The sequence below is a fragment of the Mizuhopecten yessoensis genome, unplaced genomic scaffold (genome assembly GCF_002113885.1).
Source record: "Mizuhopecten yessoensis strain PY_sf001 unplaced genomic scaffold, ASM211388v2 scaffold9541, whole genome shotgun sequence".
Classification (NCBI taxonomy): Eukaryota; Metazoa; Mollusca; class Bivalvia; order Pectinida; family Pectinidae; genus Mizuhopecten; species Mizuhopecten yessoensis.
The window spans coordinates 42,168-62,624 of NW_018408099.1; the positions used below are offsets into that span (position 1 = coordinate 42,168).

The 20,457-nt window shown below is 36.6% G+C and overlaps 2 protein-coding genes and 1 long non-coding RNA gene across 7 annotated transcripts in view; 2 read left to right on the forward strand and 1 right to left on the reverse strand.

Annotated features, from left to right (window-relative positions):
• LOC110458312 overlaps window positions 1-12,764 on the forward strand; it is a 21,088-nt gene extending 8,324 nt beyond the window's left edge. Inside the window, exons 2-3 of the long non-coding RNA XR_002463785.1 lie at window positions 8,657-8,755; window positions 12,682-12,764. This is a non-coding gene — a long non-coding RNA (uncharacterized LOC110458312). The remainder of the gene's footprint in view (window positions 1-8,656; window positions 8,756-12,681) is intronic.
• LOC110458311 (arrestin domain-containing protein 3-like) overlaps window positions 1-20,457 on the reverse strand; it is a 34,222-nt gene that overhangs the window by 12,716 nt on the left and 1,049 nt on the right. The window contains exons 1-2 of one of the 5 annotated variants that reach the window (XM_021509963.1): window positions 5,111-5,197; window positions 4,054-4,273 (exon numbers count right to left, since the gene is read on the reverse strand). In XM_021509963.1, coding sequence (XP_021365638.1) covers window positions 4,054-4,168 — 115 coding nt within the window. In that variant the 5' untranslated portion in view covers window positions 4,169-4,273; window positions 5,111-5,197. Of the gene's footprint in view, window positions 1-4,053; window positions 4,510-4,641; window positions 4,715-4,752; window positions 4,826-5,110; window positions 5,198-20,457 lie in introns of those variants that run through there. The other 4 variants (XM_021509961.1, XM_021509962.1, XM_021509959.1 and 1 more) reach the window with 4 other exon arrangements.
• LOC110458310 (zinc finger protein 236-like) overlaps window positions 12,764-20,457 on the forward strand; it is a 20,306-nt gene continuing 12,612 nt past the window's right edge. Inside the window, exons 1-3 of the mRNA XM_021509958.1 lie at window positions 12,764-12,800; window positions 13,194-13,743; window positions 14,380-14,434. The gene's annotated coding sequence lies outside the window, so the exon portion shown is untranslated. The remainder of the gene's footprint in view (window positions 12,801-13,193; window positions 13,744-14,379; window positions 14,435-20,457) is intronic.

The window sequence follows — 20,457 nt, forward strand, 5'->3', positions numbered from 1 at the left end:
GGGGGGGGGCAGTTGGTAGTTATCATCACTTCACTACCTTCTTCACACCACCAGAAAAAAATGGTACGTGTATATTGTTATAACGACCTAGCTACATTGAAGTAATGAGCTAGCTACACCGAAGTCAGGACCTAGCTACATTGATGTAACGACCTAGCTACATTGAAATAACGACCTAGGTACATTGAAGTAACGACCTAGCTACATTGAAGTAATGAGCTAGCTACACCGAAGTCAAGACCTAGCTACATTGATGTAACGACCTAGTTACATTGAAGTAACGACCTAGCTACATTGAAGTAACGAATTAACTATCATGTAGTAACGACTTAGCTACCTCGTAATAACGACCTACCTATCATGAAGTAACGACTTAGCTACCTCGTAATAACGACTTACCTATCATGTAGTAACGACTTAGCTACCTCGTAATAACGACTTAGCTATCTTGTACATGTAGAAACGACTTAGCTATCTCGTAATAACGACTTAGCTACCTAGTAATACCGACTTAGATATCTTGTAATGTAGTAACAACTTACATACCTTGTAATAACGACTCAGCTACATCGAAATAACGACTTACAAATCTTGTAGTAACGACTTAGCCATCTTGTACATGTAGTAACGACTAAGCTATCTCATTAAAACGACTTAGTTACCTAGTAATAACGACTTAGCTATCTTGTAATGAAGTAACGACGTAGCTATCATGAAGTAACGACTTACCTTTCTTGTAATAACGAGTTAGCTACCTCGTAATAACGACTTTGCTACACTGTAACTCGAAATAACGACTAACCTATCTCGTAATAACGACTTACCTATGTCGTAATAAGGACTTACCTATCATGTAGTAACGACTTAGCTACCTCGTAATAACGACTAACCTATCATGTAGTAACAACTTAGCTACCTCGTAATAACGACTTACCTATCATGTAGTAACGACTTAATTACCTCGTAATAACGACTTACCTATCATGTAGTAACGACTTAATTACCTCGTAATAACGACTTAGCTACCTCGTAATAACGACTTACCTATCTCGTAATAACGACTTACCTAACATGTAGCAACGACTTAGCTACCTCGTGATAACGACTTAGCTACCTCGTAGTAACGACTTAGTCATCTTGTTCATGTAGTAACGACAAGCTATCTCATTAAAACGACTTAGCTACCTAGTAATAACGACTTACCTATCTCGTAATAACGGCTCAGCTATCTTGTACATGTAGTAACGCCTTAGCTATCTCGTAATAACAACTTAACTGCCTCGTAATAACGACTTAACTACCTCGTAAAAACAACTTAGCTACCTCGTAATAACTACTTCGTTACCTCGTAATAACGACTTACCTATGATGTAGTAACGACTTAGCTACCTCGTAATAACGACTTAGCTACCTCGTAATAACGACTAACCTATCTCGTAATAACGACTTACCTATCATGTAGCAACTACTTCGTTACCTCGTAATAACGGCTTAGCTATCTTGTACATGAAGTAACGCTTTACATATCTCGTTATAACGACTAAGCTATCTTGTAGTAAGAACTTAGCCATCTTGTACATGTAGTAACGACTAAGCTTTTAATTCCTCGTAATAACGACTTACCTATATTGTACATCTAGAAAACTCGTAAAAAACGACTTACCGATCATGTAGTAACGACTTACCTACCTCGTAATAACGACTTACCTATCTTGTAGTAACGACTTAGCTACCTCGTAATAACGACTTACCTATCATGAAGTAACGACATAGCTATCTCGTAATAACGATTAACCTATCACCTGGTAACGACTTACCTATCTCGTAATAACGACTTACGGATCTTGTAGTAACGACTTACCTATCTCGTAATAACGACTTACCTAACATGTAGTAACGACTTAGCTACCTCGTAATAACGACTGACCTGCCTCGTAATAACGACTTACCTATCATGTAGTAACGACTTAGCTATCTCGTAATAACGACTTAGCTACCTCGTAGGAACGACTTAGCTATATTGTACATCTTGTAACGACTTACCTATCTCGTAATAGCGACTTACCGATCTTGTAGAAACGACTAAGCTACCTCATAATAACGACTTACCTATCATGTTGTAACGACTTAGCTACCTCGTAATAACGACTGACCTGCCTCGTAATAACGACTTACCTATCATGTAGCAGGCGCGTAACAACCTATGTAGCAAAAAAGCCCGGGCTTACACATCATTTTTGACAAAATAAAAATAAAATAAACGCAACATAGACTATATGATATAAAATATTAAAAAGCAATGACAGATGTTTTGTATCTGCTATAAAGACCGCCAACTAAAATGCTTCGTTGCAATCAAAGTCTCTAACAAATGTAGCACTGAGGGTAGCATATTCGTGCTAGCTTGTGATACAAGTCTCATATCTATGCGCAACCGGAGTCACAGTCGCGAGGAGAAACGTCACACTCTTACAACAAGTATCCCAAAATCCACATAATTTTGGATTTTTCTTTCCCGTGGAATAATGTTACCGAACACCATAATAGAACTGGCGTAGACGAGTACCAATCCCTTCGTACCCAAAAAGAAGCAAAATCTTTGTAAAATAATAGGGGAAAATGATATTTTCTTGCTTTAAAATGGCCATTAAAACTGACGCCAGAACAAGGGAGAACGCGTCTCATGTGTTCTAGAAAACAAAATTCTCCTGGGGGAGACCCCCAAAACCCCCACCAATGGGAGGCGGAAAACCCCCTCCCATACCCTCCCCCTCCTCGCGCTACGCGTTTCGGGGTGCTGCCTTCGGCAGCACACTTCATCGTTGGCTTACACATTGAAAACCCGTTTGTTACGCCCCTGTGTAGTAACGACTTACCTATCTCGTAATAACGACTTACCTAACATGTAGTAACGACTTAGCTACCTCGTAATAACGACTTACCTATCATGTAGTAACGACTTAGCTATCTCGTAATAACGACTTAGCTATCATGTAGTAACGACTTGGCTAGCTCGTAATAACGAGTTACCTATCATGTAGTAACGACTTAGCTACCTCGTAATAACGACTTACCTATCATGTAGTAACGACTTAGCTACCTCGTAATAACGACTTAGTTATCTTGTAGTAACGACTTAGCTACCTCGTAATAACGACTTACCTATCGTGTTGTAACGACTTAGCTACCTCGTAATAACGACTTAGCTACCTCGTAATAACGACTAAGCTACCTCGTAATAACGACTTAGCTACCTCGTAATAACGACTTAGCTACCTCGTTATAACGACTTAGCTACCTCATAATAACGACTTACCTAACTCGTAATAACGACTTAGCTATCTTGCTAGAAAATAAGTCCCTATTCTAAGTTTGTTATCACGACATAATATAGTTATGTAGTTATTATGAAATAATTATATCGTTATTACAAGAAGGTAATAAGTTGTTATTACGAGATAGTGTTCGTTATTACGACACAGTTATGCCGTTTTTGTGAAATAGCGATGTCGTTATTACAAGAAAGTAAGTCGCTGTTGTTATTACGACATAATACATTTTTTTCAGTGACCTATAACTGGTTCACCTTCACACTTATTGGGGCAAGCAAAATGTGGTCAGATGTGGTATATAAGGTTGCTTATAGATGTCTATCATTATTTAAATGTTAGGCGCCTTATAGTACTTATAAATTCCAACAGAAAAGATAAGGCGCTTAACAAGTGTTACCGTACATCACATCAGTAACATGTACAGCAATCTGACATTACTTGCACTGCCTTTTACTGACCCAAACTCTTCGCCCGGAAGTACTCCTATACTTTGTATATATGTATGTACATACAGTATCCACGACATCTTTAATCAGTACGTGACATATGCTTCATGTACATGTCATCTTCGATATCCATTTACACAGATTATGAATACATTCTACCCTCAAATCGCAACCCCCGGCGTACTTATATCGCCGACATTGATAGTTCTGGTCTCCGCCCACCTTTCCTCTACCGGTCAAACTCTTCATCTTCAACATAAATTTGCATGGTTTACCTTTGACTTTGGTATCGCTATCCACGTCGAGGTGTATATTTCCCTGTACCATCTGGCCGGGATAGAACACGGACTGACCGCCATTCACACGGATATCAAGATTTTTTACCCCCATGTCCACGTAACGTTACACTGATTTTCCGAGTCACGGCAGTCAATTCTTCTCCAACAAGGTTAACCTTCGTGGTACACACAGGTTCTCCCTGCCTTGGACTATTTACTGGAAATATAAGTCAGAATGTCACCCTGCTTCTATAACACATCGAGTGTGTAAATACGCCTTTAATCCAGAAGAACGTACTAGCGATTTATATCACATACCGATATTTCATTATGTACATGTTTTTCCCAATACCCTAATAGTCACACAGGTTAACGTTGTGTATGACCGTGACCATGACAGGGAGGCCGCAATTCAAACACGGTCTATGTATAGTCTGTTGTGTATTCAGATAATGTGTGTATAAAGAGTTTAGTACTCGGTATTCAACCCTCCAGTAATGAAAATATCTTATACCTTATTTAAATATCTCAACGGGAAATATTTACCCTGGATACGTACTACACATGCAATCTAGCTGTACTTACATATGTGTCTACTCTGTAATGGAATATACATGTACATTTATTACACAATGTAACTGTTGGACATGTATACGAAGTATTTCCTCTTCTCCTAAGACGGTTTCAATATCTTACCTTATCTAAAAACATCTCAACAGGAAGAATGCTCCCTATACATGTTCACACATGTAGGTGGTATATAGTATAAGTATATAGTGGCTAATTAAGGCTACACAGTAATGCATTGATAAATCAATCGATACGACCATTTTAATCTCCCTAACTAATGCTGTTCATTACACGTTAAGTATAGAGCAGTACGGTAGGTCAGCAGAAATGCGCGTCTCATATTACCGCTAAGTGGCCTGGGCTTAGAGATAAGTTGTTAACATAATTTATTTCTGTGAGAGCAGATTGTGCACAGGTTTTAGCAACATAAATGATTGTACTATACAACCATTAGTATAACCATTGATAGATCTATTTACATTACCCTCTATGAATCATAGCAGTAGTATTTTCTTCATCGGATACTCCGGTGATTTAATGGAAGTTTCCATTGGTTAATATTTATGCACTATTGGGTATTAGACACGGCCTTCATATGTATTTCCCAACACACCGTGCGATTGCAAAAGTGGTCCCTGTATTGCAAATATCAGAAAATAAAACTGTGTATTGGACGAATTTAGTTTGTCAACCCCCGGAAAGTATGACCTCGTCTGCACTTAATTTCCTGTTGAAGTGTAAAGGATATACGTGAACGAGAAGAGGCTAATTTAAATGCTTGGATTAAATGTATTTCCGTCACGTTGCCTTTTAAACACATATCAGAAGCTTACGAAATATTTTTTAAAACGTGAAAGAGCGTTTACGTCTGTGGAATTTTTATCATCTTGCCCACAATTTTCGCAAACACTGTAATAAACCTTCTACCAAAAACCTCAAAATTATACAGGAACTATGGTTCCAGAAGCAAACCAAAAACAGGTTCATCATAACGTCAATTCCCAATGGCAAAATTTAAACGAAGAAACAGGAATAGGAAAAGGGGAGGTTCATAAACAAATGGAAAGAGACCGTGATCCCTAAAAAAACAACCACCAAAAACAAAACCAGTTGCCTTGTTCGGGTCAAGAGGTTTTCATTTTTAACAGACATTTTAATTTGTGATATGTATTATTTGTGACTTGTATTATTTGTGACATGTATTATTTGGGACTTGTATTATTTGTTATATGTATTATTTGTGATATGTATTATTATTTGTGACATGTACTATTTGTGACATGTATTATTTGTGATATGTATTATTTGGGACTTGAATTATTAGTGACATGTATCATTTGGGACTTGTATTATTTGTGACATGTATTATTTCTGATATGTATTATTTGGGATATTTATTATTTGTGACATGCATTATTTGTAACATGTATTATTTGTGACATGTATTATTTGTGATATGTATTATTTGTGATGTTTATTATTTGTGACATGTATTATTTGTGACATGTATTATTTGTGATATGTATTATTTGTGATATGTATTATTAGTGACATGTATTATTTGTGAGTATTATTTGTGACATGCATAATTTGGGATATGTATTATTTGTGATATGTATTATTTGTGACATGTATTATTTGTGACATGTATTATTTGTGAGTATCATTTGTGATATGTATTATTTGTGATATATTCGAACCATTGTTCGAAAAATGCTGAATCCGCAACCCGGCACCCATCATATTGTTACATAAAAGTTGTAGGCTGTAAAGTAGGTCACTTACAATCTAATTCGCCATAGACGACATGTTACAAAGCATATGATTGGAGAACCAAAATGCAAACAATGCTCACTTCTTATATTGTCGTTCAACAGAATTAATAAAAATAAATAAACAAGAGTACCGCAAGGTGGGACAATATACTCCTGTCCCTTGCCAATCTGACATGTTCAAAATCCATCTGATGCATTGTTTTGTATAAATGTATGCAAATATGGAAATGTAGTAAGAAACATACTGTACTTAACCACGGAATTAGGTCCGTGACTTAACCAACTTAAGCTGAATTAATATACCTATTTCATATATCCTTTATGATATTTAAAACTTAATTTGCAATTGCCTCTCTTTGTACATTTCAAACCATGAAAATGGAAGTTTAAAATGCCCCTTTTCGCCAATAAACGATTCATATTACACCATTTAAACTAAATATATTTGTTATTGTTTATTAATTACTGACAAAGTTTGATATTAGACAAAGTGTAAATGTTTATTAAGTCTCGTCAGAATTAATGTGCGGAAACCGTCGACCAATCAGATTGCAGTATCCTAATACTGCAAGTGCAGGTTTTTCTCACATTAAAGCTTAGACTTTGTCATTGTATAATAATATAAATATTGACCAAGCTGAATCTAAACTCGGTCATATTCAACAAATTTAATGTACGAAACCGTCAACAAATCGGAGCACAGTATGCTAAGTAATATCCACGTAATTTGCTTTTACCTCCAAATTAGCCTCAGTCTTCCTATGATATAAATTCATACATAGTTTCATCAAATTCGAACGATATTAAAGCAAGTTATCTTGGGGAAACTAAAGCCACACGCGCAGAATATTAACTAGTGCATTTTTTTTTAGGTTCAAATTGTATTTTATTACCCCAGCATCTTTGGGAGGGATGCCAGGGAAGGGGTACCCCGGGATCATCCCTCTTACAAATAACAAAATAACCTTGAAGCGTAAGGTTTAAATACGAACAGAACACAACCCGATACAATCAATTTAATATGCAAAAACATGCAACAACACTGTACCGCAGAAGCAATATTTCCCCACAAACGTTATCTTCGTCGACTGATAAATAAATCAGTACACATCCTCATTAAAGGAATAATAGAGCAATTGCCCGACACAAAAATGCAAAGCTAAGACGGATGAAATCGATCCGGCCATGTATACGTACAGGTGAACAAGTCATACAAATGTATACCTATCTCATATCTCGTACTTGTACTGTATGGTACATGTATTATGTAATTCTCACCATTGTTGGTGAAGTTTGTTACATGTCATACACTGTTACTACCTATGGTAGACAGCTTGTTATTGTGTATATGTTGATCAGCTGATCACTATTATTATATATGTAAACTGTGCTAATATGATTGTTATGTAATTTAACAAGTCTTGTATATATCAGTTATTGTTTAAGGACATGCAGGGTTGTTTATGGTCCCATGGATGTATAGTAATTCGTGTGAAAATGCATTAAGTTCCTTCCGCATGATTTACAGTGATTTCTTCTGTGTGCGGCCCTGTTTTTGGACTAGCCCTATCAGTGTTTAAGGCTCTGCTCAAGTCAAAATTGTTGCCTATAATGAGCTACAGAGAAACCACGTTTTTGATATAACATGTCCCTCTTTGACAAATCAGTCAGTATTTTTAAAAGATATTGAAACAATGTCCCAGTTCAGTAATTTGAGTGTACCAATGAAGATTAATTTACTACCACAATCCCATTTTAGCTCAATAATAGTATCAACACATTGTTATTTCTTGTGAGAAATGCAATGTGTTTATTTGAGTCCAAAATACAATAACTTTAATATAAATCATTACCTTGATACCAATTCTAGGTGCTCCGGATATTAGTACAGTATTTGCTATATTTCCCATAGTCTTACCATTGACATGGAAAAAGCGTTTCTGTGAAAATCAAACACCGATATCCCACCAAATATGTCACTTTTTGGTAAAATGTGCCAATAGTAAGACATGCATGGGGTACTAAATATATGTCACGATCATAACTACTTACAGTCATCAATTATATTTCGATATCCATTCCCTGTCGCCCTCAGACTCTAAACAATTATTCCGCACCAATTTTTTTTATTTTATTTTTTGGAATTTGATATGCAAGTATCAAGTATATGCAGTAATTCCATTTAAGATAAAATATTATTACTAAATAGTGTTCTCTTAATTTCGATCTGTAAATACTTATTTGTTCCTTTTTAGAAACGGAACTCTTTAGTGTGAAAGCAGTTCCGGCGGGTGGTGCGTCCCTATTCACAAACCCTTTTCAGTGGCTGAGTCGTGACAGAAACGAAATATATGGTAAGTAAAGGTGTAGTATATTATTATTTGGTGTATGTAAGTGTTGTACTTAATTGATTGAAGATCGCAAGTTGATGCTAAGAAATAAAGGATGTAATTAGACTGTAATGCAACACGTTTGACGTGAGCTGTCAAAAACATTCGGTGCAACAAATCACCGAAACGGACCGAAACTTCCCGAATCGGACTGAAACTGACCGAATCGGGACCGAAACGAAAGGTATACGATTATTCCAAGCGAATAATACATTTGAATACAGAAAACAGTTTTGAATAATGTGTGTGACCGTGTGTGAACAAAACCAGAACCAACACTGTTTCGGTCCGATTCGGTCCAATTGGTCCGTTTTGGTGATTCGTCGCACCCGAAAGACCTCCGATAAGCGTTTTTCATATTATTTATTTTGTTTGCTTTATCTCATTTATGTTAAAATGGGTTTTAATTATTGGTTTTAAATAACATAAGTTTATTGAAGGATATTAGCGAAAAACAACCATTATACTATTTCTATGGAACCCCGACCTAACCATGTGCCATGATGTGGCAGTCCTCGAGATAGAATTCCATATACAGGAACGATTCTGGACATAGAATTTGATATATTTTTGCTCAAAATATGGGTACATCAAGGAAAAAGACTAAGAAAAGGTTTGGGATTTCAACAGGTATCAATTTACTGAAATATAAAACTGTTCAACCAGGGAGACCTTAATATAAATTTGTTATTGACAAGAATACCTGCACAACTATACCAGGCCCAAGTTCAACTTTATCATTGAAGTTTTACAGAAAGAGGATATTCCAAGTTAGAACTCTGCGCTCAGCAAAGCACTTGTGTCTCAAAATTCTGTAAAGAAAATATATAGTGTGTGCAATGCATCTGAAAACAACTCAATAAAACTTAAAATAAGTAGAGTGAATAACTTATGTGGAAATGGATACAGGTTTGTGAATCTTGATAGTCTTCAACAACATGTGACGTCTACAACTGTACATGCTTCTCAGTGTGAACATGCGTTGTTGTTGTCAGCGAAAGGTGAAGCCCCTATAAAATTAGTGTCTGAGCAGCGTACACTTGGTTTGGCAAGTGTTTTGTTAGCAGAGTGTCAAGGATGCCGTCAAACATTTACTTTTGAAACAAGTCCGAAGCTTCCTCATTCAGGGAGATTTAATATTCATGTAAGGCCAGTTTGGGGGAGTATTGTAACAGGACCTGCTCATATGAATGAGTTTTTCGCAACACTCGACTCGCCAGGTATGTCACAAACATCATTTTCATCAATTGAGGAGGAGATAGGTGAGTGGTGGAAGAATGCTTTGCAAACCGAGTTGCTACTTGTGGGCGCAGAAGAAAGACAGATTGCCAGTAACAAGGGTAACTACCATGGGGACGTTCCCAGTATCACAGTGATTGCTGATGGTGGATGGTCCATACGGACCGTTAAACAAAGCTATAATGCGCTTGGTGGTGTTGCTATTATTATTGGACAGGAGACCAAATATCTACTGCATATTGGTGTTTGCAATAAATACTGCTATATTTGCAATAGTGCACAACAGAAACAGCAACCAGCAAAACTTCATAAATGCTTTAAAAACTGGAATGACAGTAGCCAGTCTATGGAGGCTGACATAATTGCTGAAGGGTTTTGTCAATCTGAATCAAAACATGGTGTCCGCTATATGAGGCTGATCGGGGATGGTGATTCGTCTGTCTTCGCTAGGATAAGGAAGCAAGTCCGAATTTGGGGGGAAAATTTGAGTGCTCAAACCATGCTTGTAAATGTGTACACTCTAAATTAGAGAAATTTGTGGCAGAAAATCCGGCCTACAAGGGCAAACACCATCTCACCAAGGTAACAAGAGTGAGAATTGTAAGTACAATACGGTGTGATATTCGCATGAGAACAAATGAGGCTACTTCAAGTGGAAATAGACAGTTAGCAGTAACAAATCTGAAACGTGACATCATTCAGTCAGTCTATCATGTTTTTGGTCATCATGACAACTGCTCGGACTTCTGCAAGGCCAAACCTAAAGCAGATACTGCATCGACATCATCAACTGAAGTAGGTTCTTCACAGTCAACAGTGGAAACGGTCAAAGATGTTATAAATGACCAGGTCAAAATGAGGTCAGAAGGATCCTCCGTAACGGCACAGGACGAGTCCCGTTTAGGAACATCTACAGTTTACAGTAAGGTGGAGAAGTTCATCCTCCAAGATGTGTCAAACATCCTGTCAAACATTGCAGACAAAAGCAGCAGACTTATTGGATGCATGACAACCAACATAGCGGAAAGTTGGATGCATATCTGTTCCAAATTCGATGGTGGCAAAGTATATAATTTATGTAATAGAGGATAGTGGCATGGAAGGTGTTATGGGGGTGCACTACGTATGAATCTAGGGCCACAATGGTCTCCAAAAGTGTGGAAAATGTCAACTGCAACTGAACCTGGCAACAAATTCACCACTTTGTATGAAAAAAGGGAAAGACTGCACTTCAACACAACTGTTCACAAATCAAAGCCAGAAACAAAGGCAAAAAGATGGAAGAGAAAGATTAGTAGCGTTGCACAGTCCAACACAAAGAAAGCCCGACTATCATCAGGACCTGAAGCTTTAAATGTGTCCGATGATGTGATACCTTCAAAATTGGATGATCTTCAGAACACTTTCATTGAAACAAACATCAACTTAACCTGTGGTAAGATAAAGGAAATTGAGAAGACAAACTCCATCAGTCTCAGTCTGGCTTGTGACATGATGAAAGAAGAAAGAGATTAACAGCATCCAATTTTGGCTCTATCGTTCGTCGAAATCCTTCATTACCTGTTTTAAGCATAGTCCGAAAACATCTCTACAATAAATTTCAAGGAAATAGTTATACAAAAAAATGGATTACTTCCGGAACACAACACTTTAGAAGAATATAAATTTAAAAAAGCAGAGGAAAACATGAATGTGGAAATCGAACCTGTTGGGCTGGTTATTGACAAGAAATACAAATTCTTGGGAGGAAGTTCAGATGGTAAAGTTTGTGTCAGTAATGGAGATGTTGGATTGGTGGAAGTAAAGAATGTCCTTTAAAACAAAGCATTGACATTATATCAAGCTGCAGAAAGTCAAAAGCAATTTTGTCAAGAAATTAAAGGTGGCAAACTATCCCTACGAGAGTATTTCTTCCAATGCCATGGGTTGTTGAATGTGTGCGATTATCCCTGGATAGATTTGGTTGTCCGAACATGTGATCCTTATCAACTACACATCCAGAGAATTCATCGGAACGAGGATTTTTGGGAACGCAACATGCTCCCTAAACTTACAGGTTTCTATCATAAGGTTCTGCTCCCTGAATTAACACTTCCACGAGAAGGAAAAAGTCCAGGAATAAGAGAACCAGGTATTTGGGTGAGTTTATACATTAAATTGGTATATAACAGGATAAAATGTTGAATGTTAACAGTCATCTGTAAAACTGTGTACTGGTTAAATCCATGATATGACTAGGGTCCGTACAAACCTTGAAAAATGCTTAGTTTTGAGAGGGGTGCTTAGAAAGAAGTACTTAGAAATTATCATGTGCTTAGTTTTTACATGGAGTGCTTGAAAAATGCTTGTGATAATTGTTTTCCTGTACATGTATGTCTCCATTTTAATTACAAAATTTAAACAAAGTAATTAAAAATAAAAATGGGGAAATGTGTATTCAGTGATCACTTGTTAATATTAATTAATACAGCTGTTTCATTTCTAAAATAATGAAGTGGTTTAAAAGGGCATCCCTCCTTTTTCTAGTCATTTTTTCTGTACGAACCCTGCTTTAATATGATTAATATGTATAAATATTCTTTAAAATGTTAAAACTCTACACTTTCATTTTTTTAATTTTGATTCTGACATTTACATCCTTGTTATTTCAGTATGTTGATTTAACAAGCAAGAGACCAACAACTGCAAGTAGACGTAAAACACCAACAGACGATGAATTTGACTCTACAGGAAGAAAGAATGCAGCCCACAGAAACAGACCGTCTCTAAGGTACATTGTAACAGTAAAATATTATATTGACACCCTAAAAATTGTTAACATTATTTATAAAAATCTTTAAAATTCACAATAGAAACATATGCATCCTAACTCCTGTTTTTCAGGTACAATTTATATAAAGCACTTATACATTATACAGTGTTAAACTGCTACCAGACAATATATAAGCAACATGAATAACACCTGGATTACAGGCTAATAGTCTAAGAATGAAAATGGTTGCATAATCTATGACAAAACATAAGGAGACTGCATTGACTGGAATACAAATAGTATTTATTTAGAAAACAGAAAATGGAGATACATGATATTTCCTAGTTTCTCACAATGTATGGATTTGACTTTAGTTTAGTGTTATATAAAAGTACGATATTTACAGGAAAGGGAGAACAAAGACCAAGAAGACATCTTCAGGTAGAAGAAGCAGTACTGATGCAGCCAATGTAGTGACAACTCCATCATTAAGGTACATGCAATTAAAGCATACTATTTTAAGTATGTCCATTCATGACATTCCCTAATCATAATGTTTGTGGTGAAATAATAAGAATAAATATGATGGTTCCTAAATTTGTATTTTATCTGTTTAATTATGTCCCTTCATGACATTCCCTAATCATAAAATGTTTGTGTTGAAATAAATATGAATAAGTATGATGGTTCCTAAATTTGTATTTTTACTTCATATGTCTACTTCACGAGTCTCAAAAGTGAAATTTGTTGGAAGAAGTTTAAAACACCAGTGGATTATTGATGCAGCAACAGATCAACGTGAATGGTATAAGGGTACAATGTTGAGTGCTATTGCTGGTGTTGACGGCGAGGACAATACAGTTTATGAAGTTCTATATCAAGGAGAGCAAGAACCGGTTGAAGTTGACCATTTGCTTGAGGATTTCAGATCTTCATCCTTGATATTTATTGACGTTTAAAAGTGAGTAGACATGTATTCAATAAGAAATCTAAATATTCAATTATATTCATATAGGTTGAAGTCGAGGTGAAGATAATTGAAGTGTCTGTATATAGATAGACAAATGGTTAAATTTATATATGGCTAATGTAATAGTATCCAATAAAGATTTCAAGATTTCAATCATAATGTTTTTTTAATTTAGTGAAAATGGTGAAAATTTCATGTTACCAATAATTGTAGGTTATGTGTTTCAAAATCAGCCCCTCATTTAAGAGTGTTATACAACGTCAATATGAAATATGTGAAGCAATAATTTTTTGCGATCAAAGACTTAATAGAATAAAACCTTGACCTTTAAACTTAACACATTTAATATATGGGAGGATCATGTATTCTCTGTACACAACATTCCTGTAGAGTTTGGTAACTGTTATATTTTTAGGATTAAGTTTGAAAATATCATCACTCTCAGGTGTAAAATAATACACTACAGGGCCTCCATACATTTCCACAAAAGTAGTCCCAAAATCTTATCTGCCATTTCCTTTTTTCATGAGGACATTTTAAAATTTTGGTTTGGGTTAAAGCTATTCCATGTGTCACAAATCAGTAGTCTTAATAAAGATGAAGATGTTTTTTTTTTATATTTTGTAGATATTTGCATTTTGCTGACTTCTTGGGATTTCTTGTCAAATCAGCTGCTTATAAGGTGAATATGTCAAGACTCATCAAAAATATTTGTAACAAGGCCGGCTATTTAGCGTCCTTATACAATAACGAACATTTTGATGAATTGGTTTACATACCGATGAGAATTTTAGAGCTAAAAACTTATGTTTTCTTTTGCCTTAAATTGACTTTAGCGGAACCTTAAGACGTAACTTCAGAGAGTTTTTATAAATATTATTAACAGCTGTAAGGTGTAAAGACTGCATTTTCCCTGCATTATTGTCACCCAGTAAGCATAAACACAGTGGAAATTTATGTACTTTCGATTTCTTTCAGCTTATAATAGATGTTTTCTGTCACCTAACTTGAACAGTTGCTATCGTCAACTACTGTATGGCGGTGAAGGTCGTTCTGGGTTTGAGTCGTATAGTACCCCGGTGTCATCGGTTTTCGACGGTGTACATGTAAGAGCAAACTTTCTTTTTACCAGCCATGTCAAATAATTTTATTCCAAGCCTAACCAGTTAAGTCATTTACTATTATTAGCCTAATTCTATAAAAGATCGATTATACTATTTGATAATCCGCTAGAAAATGTCAACAAACATGGCGACTGCCTAACTTGTGTGCTTGCGTACCACGTCATCAGTATTCGACGGCCATGCTTTCCACTGTCCGGTGGCAAAATATGACAGATTTTTTTTAATTCGAACGTGAAATGCTAAACTATATCTGTTAGAGGCGAATACATCTCATTAACTTCAAAAATTAACACGGAAAAGTCATTTAACTTTTGGTTTTCATAGCAAGGGAAAGTTACTGCTCAGTCTTCTACCTTGTACGATCATGGGAGAAGAAATTGTCAACAATTTTTTTCGTCTTTGTTGACTTTTTACCTTAAATAAGGGAAACTATCATTTATTTATGTCTCCGAATAAAAGGAAATGTACTTATTCAACAAGATGTCGGTACGAAAGCAAACTAAAATTCTGCGAATCGCGTACGCAGCGATAATTATAAGCTGACATCTCTTGGCTTACATACATTTTTTCCGAACTGAGTCTCCTCCCACATTTGTCACGTGATTTCGAAGGAGCAGTATGACAGCAAAGCAGACGAGAAGTCACAAACACTTTCAGGTTAATTTAATGGGTCTTTAAAAGTGTTAAACTTGGTTTACTTTTGGAATTATGCAAAACGGGGTTTAAACACTATGTTGCGGTAAAAAATAGAAGTGACTTACAGTATACGGATAATCATTTTCCCCCCCAAAAAATGAGAATGGTTGCAAGTGTGCCGGCTTCAAAACATAACCTCCGTGATCACCCCTGACATGACCCGCACGCGCGCGCGCGCGCGCGCGACCCGGAAATAAACGACCGTCGAAAATAATTGACCGTCGAAAACTGAACACGGGAGGATACATTTAGAGTCAAATCCGGCTCAACCAGATTCTAAGTAGATTCCAGATCGCATTTTATGTTCAAACATGTATGTAATTTGGTTACGTTGGCAACTTCCGGTTGCCTCGGGTTGCCAAATGACAGCATTACTCTTATTATTGAGGGTGGACTGAGACTTATATTATTTAGTAATTTATTGGTTAATTTGGGAAAGATTGTTATATAATATATTAGCGTGGAATTTCGTGCAAGAGAAAGCTTGAGATTGCTATATTTGAATAATTTGTATTGGAAATAATTATTCTGTTACTTACAAAATAATACTATTTATACTTGTAAAACTGGCCTTTGTAGACTCCTTTGGCATTTATTTCTACTAATTAATTTGACTGAGTTTACTCTGACTATAACTGACACTGAGAAGATCCCTCTAGAAGGATTCCTTAGCTTGCCCGGAGTGACATTTTGTATGTGGCAGATTTCAAGTAGTCTGTGACTACTATTTCGCTATACTGGCGAAGCGAACCTCGATAACCGTCGGCGGAAATCGTTACAATACACACAATAATGAAAAAGGATATACCTTCAAAATAATATATTTACATTTGCATGGCATTGTCACTATATAGCCTCTTTGAAAGCTGTGTCGTTGATGGGACTTTAATTACCATGCATCACGAGACACAATTCTTAGCGTATTAATACAACACTGACCGGAACTACAACATCCAATATAAATAAACATGACGGCTGCTGAAATATCGCTTGGCATTGTGAGATTTGACAATGTCATTGTAAATGTATGTGCAAAATAAAAAATAAAATAAAAAACACTTTTATTACAACGAAAACAAGACCAAGGTCTGCAATGTCGTACAAAATGCACATCGGTTGAAATCACCAATGCCGGCAATGGAAACAATTTTAACGCTCATGCAATTTATCAGAAATATCGTCTGTTACACTGCACTGATCAACAGGGGTTCGTTACAAATGTCTGAAATACACATATTCTATAGACCTACTGACACATATGTTACAGACCTACTGATATGAGTCACAGCACACATAAACATTTCAGACATTTGTAACGAACCTGTGCTCCGGCGCAAGATCACTCACTTCAAACGCTATCAGTTTCACGCGTCTCGCATCCACGGTTCCTCAGTTTCTGACGACATGTCAAATAACGAGGATGTTATAGAATCTACCGACTGTTGTCAGGTTCCCATACAATCAACAAATAAATTCACGCCTCGATTCTTCACAAAATGAGAAAAGAGAATAGTTCGAATTAACTTCCAAAAAATAACTCCATCGTGGAGGGCAAGGTCGGATTTACGGTGTTCACTGTATTTGTCCATGCGCGAAATTTGTTCCGGGGAAAAATCGAAACAATTTCAAATCTAACTTTCAGCTCAGAGCTCTATGATAAACTTAAATCACCCTATAGACATATCATACGCAATAGTATTGATACTGAATTGTGGAATAAAATTGAAGTGTTTGTTAAAATTTCAAAGTACTACTTTGTTTGCCAATCAGCACGCGACAATACGCTGTTCAAACTATTGAACGAAATTATGTGGACCGTCTATAAGGCGGGCATTTTTCATTTTAGATATAAATTATAAGTTAAAAAAGAACATAAGAGGTAGAGAAAACGTAAATATAAGTATTGAACTGTTTTTGTATGGTATTTATGATCTATTTGAATGACACAGCTAGCGCGCATTATGTTGTTTGCTTGCAAAGCATTGTCATTCAAATAGATCATAAATTCCATACAAAAACAGTTCAATGCTTAAATGAACATGACATCACCCGGCACAAGATTTATGAAAGCATTATCCTATACATGTTCAAGGCATATACAAAACAACAATGGAAGATGGACAGTGTGTATATATACAGTTATGTTATTTTTATTTCACTATTATTGTGACGTCACTCAAATGTGTCACTGGTAAGTGTGACGTCATCAAAAGTGAATGACGATATTCATACCCCACATGTAGTTTTGTCTTCAAACATGGCAGACTACTGTCGGTGGAGTTGTGACTGAAATAATAGGATGTGAGAAAAAACAATCACCCCCTACCTTGAGGGTGTAACAGAGAAATCTCCAACCCTCTGGGTGATTTATTTTGGTTGTCTAACCCTCGGCAGAGCCTCGGATTAGAAAACCAATATAAAATTCAGCCCTCAGGTAGGAGACTTGTCTATCACACCCTCAAGGAAGGGGTAAATTCTATTACTCAACTATTGTAGATGATTCTCTTTGTGCGACTAGGTTTTCCCTTGTCTTTCATTGTCGATATGATAAAAGAATGCTGTAAGGTTAGTCAAGTATTTATTATTGATGATCCTCAATTTGGGACAATGGTGACGTAGCTAGTCAATGATGGCTGTCGGTGATTCGCTCTTGAAATGGACGAAGATGGCGTAGTCAACTATCGTAGATTATTCCTTTTCTGCGGGGTGAGGATGGCGGAGTCAACTATCGTAGATTATTCCTTTTCTGCTGGGTGAGGATGGCGTAGTCAACTATCGCAGATTATTCCTTTTCTGCGGGGTGAGGATGGCGGAGTCAACTATCGTAGATTATTCCTTTCTGCGGGGTGAGGATGGCGTAGTCAACTATCGTAGATTAATCCTTTTCTGCGGGGTGAGGATGGCGTAGTCAACTATCGTAGATTATTGCTTTTCTGCGGGGTGAGGATGGTGTAGTCAAACGATTTTGACTTATGAAGATTGTCATTATTAACGACCTCAGGTGCATGACCATCTTTAGGGGGCATCACGTGACTTGTCCCTATACTTTGGACACTTGTTATCGGTCGCAATGCCGTCAACTTCTCTGTGCTGGATGGAGGCATGCATATGTCGTTCAGTCGTGTAAGGTGGTGGAGGATGCATGCTGCCGACGCTCCACGGTCTATAAGGAACGCGCGTAGCTTCTTGGTGGTCAGGTCACTATATAGGAAACAGGCTATAGGACGGGGCTCTAACGCCTCGGCTTTACACATCTGCGTGGGACAAATGAATTGTAATATCAGGACTTACGTACATAATTATAGCAACACAGCTTTAAAACGTGTTCTATGAAATTTAAGTTAGAAGCGTTATCCCGATAACTTTTTGAAGTAGCCGGTTTGATATTCGTCGATGCTTCACTATTTGAAGGATAAAGAGTCGTATGGTTGATTTTCAGTGTTAACAAAACTCTTGACATTCCATATAGAAACACGATTGATAGAATGTTTTAAAGGTCTCTATCAATAATGGACCATTTTCGGAAAATAACACTTGTTACGCACATCTACACATGCCCGCTAATGCCCATATGAAGTTTCATATATTATCTGAACATAAGTGTCTGAGAAAAGCCCGTACATCGTTTGGTGGAAGAAAAATTAGAAGAAAAAAATACATGAAAACTAATAATGGTAAGAAACGCAGCAAAATCAGTAAGCGCCCACTTTGTTAGGGGAACTTAATAAATACACCAATATTCTATTTAAGAAGCAAAGCAAGCATTTAATGGAACAGCTCTCGCTTGTTACGATATCGACGCGATTCATCGGATTAAATATAAGGTGACATCGCTGTGTACACGTCGTGGAACGTTTACGTTGTAACGATACAACGGACCGCATGCATTGGTTATTCGTACTTTACCTTTTCTCTTTGTGGTATTTTGAAGCGCAAAACGCAATGGGATTTGGTTGTTTGTTTTGGCAACAGCCAATGCAAGTTCATACGAAGGCGGGTACAATCGGTGACATGGTCGAAAAAAGGGGTAAGCGAGAAGAGAAAAAAATAAAGCCCAAGTGTTCCAATGTGGTAGTAACGTTAGACCAATTTCAGTGTCTCTCTAACCAGAAGAGGACTACGAATCTGCATAGGCCCAAAATAAGTCACCTCTGTAGACATAAATCTTTCACGTTACGTTATTTTCCCATTGCGGTATAATGCAGTTTAATTTGATTTGTTTTCCTGACTTTTTATACGCCCGTCAAATTTGACGGGAGTATTATGGTATGGGGTCGTCCGTCCGTCCGTCCAGCCGGCGTAAATATTTGTTTGTCAGTCAATCTCCTCCTACATTTTTCGATCAATCTCTTTGAAACTTGGTATACATCATAATCATGATATGAAGTTGTGTCTCCCTTAAAAGAATTTTGATTCGACAATTTTTCCAAAAGTTATTGCCCTTTGTTTATTTCAGTATTTGATTTTTTCCGGCGATCTCCTCCTACATTTTTCAACGGATCTCTTTTAAACAAGGTATTCATTATAATCATGATATGAAATTGTGTCTCCCTTAAAAGAATTTCGATTCGACGACTTTTGCAAAAGTGACCCTTTGTTCATTTCAGACGGTATTTGATTTTTTGTCCGGAGATTTTCTCCTACATTTTATATAGCATGTCAGCTTACCACTCTTAGAATAATGCAGATCTTATTTCAATATAAGAAAGTATAACTTATAACACTATATGAATTCGACGGGCGTCTATTGTTCCGCCCCGCGGTATTCTTGTTTGTTTATTCTATCGTGATGAAAACCAGCTGACAAGTAGAAAAGGATCCAACATTTCTACTCGTCTGTTCATTATAGTTATATGATTATCGATTTTTTTAGAGTTTTAATCAT